The sequence below is a fragment of the Bubalus bubalis genome, chromosome 14 (assembly GCF_019923935.1).
Source record: "Bubalus bubalis isolate 160015118507 breed Murrah chromosome 14, NDDB_SH_1, whole genome shotgun sequence".
NCBI classification, from domain to species: domain Eukaryota; kingdom Metazoa; phylum Chordata; class Mammalia; order Artiodactyla; family Bovidae; genus Bubalus; species Bubalus bubalis.
In genome coordinates, this window is record NC_059170.1 from 29,878,114 (window position 1) to 29,883,031 (window position 4,918).

The following is a 4,918-nucleotide window of genomic DNA, read 5'->3' on the forward strand; positions in this document are numbered from 1 at the left end:
GCGCTCTGCCCACAAGGTGTTTCTGACCCTGCGGGGGGGTTTGGGAGTAGCTTTTCTGGGGTTGGGGCATGGGATGCCAACCTGCTCCTCACCTGCCCAGGCTCTGTGTGTGACGACGGTCTTCCTGGGAGGCCTCCACTCTGGGAGGGGGTCGAATAGTTCATGATGTGCTGGGACCTGTCTCCTTTGCTTCAGCACAGAGTTGCTCCCCAAACAAGCACTGACTCTGTGCCTCTGCAGCCAGTGGTTCCTGTGGATCAAGTTGGTGGGCGGTTCCCGACAGGGGGCCGGGTTCTCTTCACCTGCATTTAGTCTTAGCAGACCCCCACCTCACTCTCGCCCCTTCACCTTTCCTCAGGTGGCTCCAAGGTAGTTTGATGACAGACAGACAGCACTGCTCCTTTGGTGGCCCTGAGATTCAGAGATCCTCCTGGTCCTTGCAATGGACCAGTACCACGCAGGCTGAACCTCGGGCAGAGAGCCCTGTCAGAGACAGGGCTGGATGGCAGTGCTTGGGCACAGGCAGAGGGGCCAATGTCTGGTTTTACATATGTTTTAATGACAAGCAAATTGCAGTTAACACAAAATTTTAGCAACAGAGTAAAGTTTAGGAGGGAGGAGCCACTCATTGGGCGTTAGCGAGGGGGCACTCAGGTCCCAGCGGAGGCGGCGGCTCCGGGTAGGCCCCTGGAAGCTGCGCTGATCCTGCCTACTAGGCCCACGCCACAGCGATCGGATCGTCTGCGCTCGTCCCAGTCCTGGGGGCGCTGAGGGGTCGGCCAGGAGCCCGAGGGGCCTCGGAAGGGGAGGGGGGGCCCTGGCTCGCTCGCTCTCCCCACCTGCACCCCGACCTCACCTCGGTTCCCCCACCTTCCTCCAGCCCCACCCGCGCTCCCAACCTCCCCCAGCCTGCATCCGCACCTCCTCCCGGTCCCTGCCCCGCCCCCACCAGCTGGGTACGGTCAGTCCCCTGGCTTCTGCGAGCCTTGGTTTCCTTGCTTGCTTAGAAGGGACCGCAATCCTCCTCACGGGATTGTCGGGGAAGGCGGGACTGGGGAAGGGTCAGCTGATGGGCTGGACCGGGGAAGCTGCGGGCTCACCTGGCGCTCCGGACTTTGACCACCAGGGGCGCTGTGGCCCGCGGAGACTCCACCCACTGGCTCTGCCGGGCGGTGCTGGGCCGGGGTCCCTGCAATGGGGCCGGGCGGCGGGGGCGGTTGTCTGGGGACTGGAGGAGAGGACCAGTTCTCTATGGGACCAGGAGCCCAGAGCGTGGGGACACCCCCTCCCCGCTCCCCAGCCTGTCTCTGGCGTCACGGTGGAGGGGGGGCGGCATTTTCCCCGGGGGTCCGTAACTCACTCTCCCCTCCCTCTATCTTGGTTGGCTCCCCCACCCTTGGGGTCTGGCGTGAAGACCCTCCCTCCTATCGACTGGGCGGGGCTTGTGGGCCGCCTGGCCGGCCCGATCCGCCTCGGCTGTGGGGGTCGAGGGGCCACCTCGGGGAACAAAGAGTGTGGGGTACGCTGAGGAGGCTTGGTTGGCCCCCCCAGTGCTGAGGAGATGTTCTGCTGGCGACGGGGCGGGAGACCCTCCGCGGCGCCCCTCCCCCGTGTTCCCGCCGGCTTCCCGCTGACACAGCCCGGCCCACGCCCTCCGTGTTCCCGCCGAGCGCATTTACACCTTGCGGCGCCGCTGGGGTCTCAGCTGGGGTGTGGGAGTCTCAGTTCTCCTCTCAAGGAGCTCACAGGGCGCAGGATGAGCGCAGACGAGGTAATTACGGCTGCTGCTTGGAGAGGTGTGACTGCGAGGCTGTGAGGAAGCCGATCTTCCTGGAGAACAGCTGGTTCTTCCTGGAGAGGCTGGGAGCTGGTGGAGGCTGGAGAAGGTCACAGCCCCTGAGTGTGTGTCGGGGGGGACTTGCGGACTCGCTTCTAAGGAGCAGAAAGTAGCGGAGTGGCTTCCCAGATAGGCCTTGATGGTGTGGAGGTTCCCCCCTGGCTGTCTCTCTGATGCTGCCCTGGAGACCCACCTGGTGCCATGTCTGGGAGATGCCCGAGCTGCCTGTGGACAGTCCACCTGGCCAGGAAATGAGGCCTCTTGCCAGTGACCTGTGAGGAAGCCGCTTCTCCAGCCGCAGTTCAGCCTTCTGGTTCCTGGGTCCTCAGCTGAAGTCCTGCCTGAAATCTCAGGAGAGACCTTGAACTGGAACCAGCTGAGACCTGCCCTGGGGTTCCTGACCCACATTCTTTGTGAGCGAATGGAGTTGCTCTGAGCTGCTAATTTTGGGGGAAAATTTGTCATCAAGCAGTAGCTTGCTAATACGATGTGGTCGGGAAGATGAGAGGATGGAGGTAACCGCTGACCTGTTTCAGGCTGGAGAGCGGTGGTGTGCCTGAACTGTTCCACATGCCTGGGTTGGGGGAAGTGGGTATGCACCCTGGTAGCCACCTCATGGGGTGTCGAAAGGTGGGGCCTGCTTGCCAGCTGGACAGACCGGCTGGAGCCATGTCACAAGGACCAAAGCCAACCTGAGGCCCCACAAGGGCCCAGGTTACTGGGCTCCAGGCAGGCAACTCACAGAATGGTAAAGCTGGAGCCCCAGGCATGGGAGCACCTGGGGGCTTTGGGGCTGAGAGTAGGGGGTCTGGCCAAGGCCCACCAAGGCTGTCTTCAGAGACCTGCCGTGTCCCCCTCCCCAGTGGCAGAAATGGTCTCTGAGCAGCCAGTCCATGAGTGTTCCACTCCATCCCCAGACTCAGCACAAGTCTGCCCCTCAGGCCACACGTCAGGGAGGAAAGGGTCCAGGTGCCAGCCCTTCTAGGTTACAGATGCCCCCTGTTATTGGTGGGGCCCAGAAGTCTTGGCAGGAGAGCCTTGGGTCCCATAGCAGGACAGTAGGGGGTCACAGTCAATGGTGCAGAAAGCACAAGGGGCATGGGGTGCTTGGGGGCCCCTGAACCCTGATCTGGGAGCCAGAAAGGGATGCAGCACAGGCCTCATGGTGGAATGTCACCTGGGTTTCGGGCTGTGAGAGCTTCGTGGCCTCCTTCGATGTGTCTTTGGCTTCTGCAGCAACCCCTGGCTTTAGAAAAGACCCTGATGCTGGGAAGGATTGAAGGCAGGAGGAGAAGGGAATGACAGAGGATGAGCTGGTTGGATGGCATCACCGACTCAATGGACATGAGTTTGAGCAAGCTCCGGGAGATGGTGAAGACAGGGAAGCCTGGCATGCTGCAGTCCATGGGGTCTCAAAGAGTCGGACACAACTGAGCGATTGAACAACAACCTGGCTTTGTTGCCTGAGGTGTCCCCCAGGATATCTGTTGTGCCAGGATCATCTCCTGGGGTAGGCAGGGTGGGGGGAGGGTTTGGTAAGACCCAAATCCCCACAGCTGACTGCCCAGGGGCTGTCCAGGGGGCAGAGTCACAGGTCTAGAAGGTCCATGGCCCTCTCTGCAGGCTCAGTGGCCAGGCTTCATGGGTGTTTCTTTGTCTGGAGGAAATAGTGATAGAAGGTGAACAGTGGGATGGTCCTTGAAAGGCACAGAACCTTTCTACTGTCTGCAGGCCATGAGGAGGGCGCTTATGCCCCCTGGCACCGACATGCGGTGCGGAGGCTCTTCCGGAAGCTGTGATCCAGGAAGGCATAGAGGAAGGGGTTGAGGCAGGAGCTGGTGTAGCTGAGGCTGGTGACCACATAGGAGACGATGATGACCAGCGGCGTCTGGGGCAGGTCTGTGGTCAGGGCCACAACTGAGGCCAGGTGGAAGGGCGTCCAGCAGAGCAGGCCCACGGCCAGCACGGCCAGGACCAGGAGGCTAACCTTCCGCTTGGCCTTGCCCAGGGCCTTGGCTCCGGAGTGGAGCCGCAGGGCCCTTAGCCTCCGCAGCAGGTCTGCGTAGAGCACGCAGAGGGTGCACATGGGCACCACAAAGCCCAGCACCAGCGTGTAGATGCGGCTTGCCTGGAACCAGGCCCTCTCGGGCCGCGGGAAACTCAGCCCACAACTCGTGACCTGCAGCTCATTGTTGTACACGCCTGCGAAGGTAAGGAAGGGCAGCACTGCGACTGTGACACCCAGCCAGACGCACAGGCTGGCGACCTTCGCTCTGCGGACGGTGCGCCGGGGCATGCGGCGGGAGCGTGCCGTGGCCAGAACCACCAGGTAGCGGTCTATACTCATGGCGGCCAGGAAGTAGACACTGGAGAAGATGTTGCAGTGGTCAATGGCCAGCACCAGCTTGCAGAGCACCTCCCCAAAGGGCCAGCGCTGCAGCAGGTGCTCAGCAATATTGGTGGGCAGCACCAGCGTGAAGAGCCCGTCGGCGATGGCCAGGTTCAGGATGAACACGTGGGTCACTGTCTTCATCTTGGGCGCCCTCAGGATCACACAGATGACGGCTGCGTTGCCCACCAGCCCCACGGCACAGATGACGGAGTATACCACCGGCAGCAGCACATAGAGGGCAGGCAGCGGCTCGGGGAAGGTGGCATTGTGTCTGGTGCCATTGTCCCATGAGAGGCTGGTGCCTGTGCTACCTGGGCAGGGGGAGCTTGTGCTTTCCAGGCCTTCCAGCCCGGTGCTCTCCATCATGGGGCGAGGCCGTAACGGTTTGTGACCTGGAAGGTGGGAGGTGCTTCCAAGCTGGGGTTCTGGGCAGGGGCCTCCTTGGGCTGGATCTTGAGAAAGAAAGAACCAGAATCTCTGGGACCTGACTGTCAGCTTGGAACAACAGGGGCCTCAAGTTTTCTGGCTGAGGCTGTGGCCCCTTTGCCAGGGTCATGGGCACATGGAATCTCTCTCCACCCTGTCCAGTGGCCTCAGAGAGCTTGGGTGGGTGCTGGGGATACCTTCTCCTGGGCAGCGCTTCTAGCTGATCAAGCTCCCTCCCCAAGCCCCTTCCCTGTTGGAGAGGC

The 4,918-nt window shown here is 61.8% G+C and overlaps 1 protein-coding gene across 1 annotated transcript; it reads right to left on the bottom strand.

Annotated features, from left to right (window-relative positions):
* Positions 1 to 3,584: 3,584 nt before the first annotated feature.
* On the bottom strand, positions 3,585 to 4,595 carry NPBWR2 (neuropeptides B and W receptor 2). Its single transcript, XM_006045438.4, has one exon. The coding sequence runs from the start codon at positions 4,593 to 4,595 to the stop codon at positions 3,585 to 3,587; it is 1,011 nt and encodes a 336-aa protein (XP_006045500.1).
* Between the last annotated feature and the right edge of the window lie 323 nt (positions 4,596 to 4,918).

Coding starts and splice junctions, on each gene's coding strand:
- NPBWR2 (XM_006045438.4), bottom strand. CDS start 4,595: ATGATGGAGAGCACCGGGCTGGAAGGCCTGGAAAGCACAAGCTCCCCC.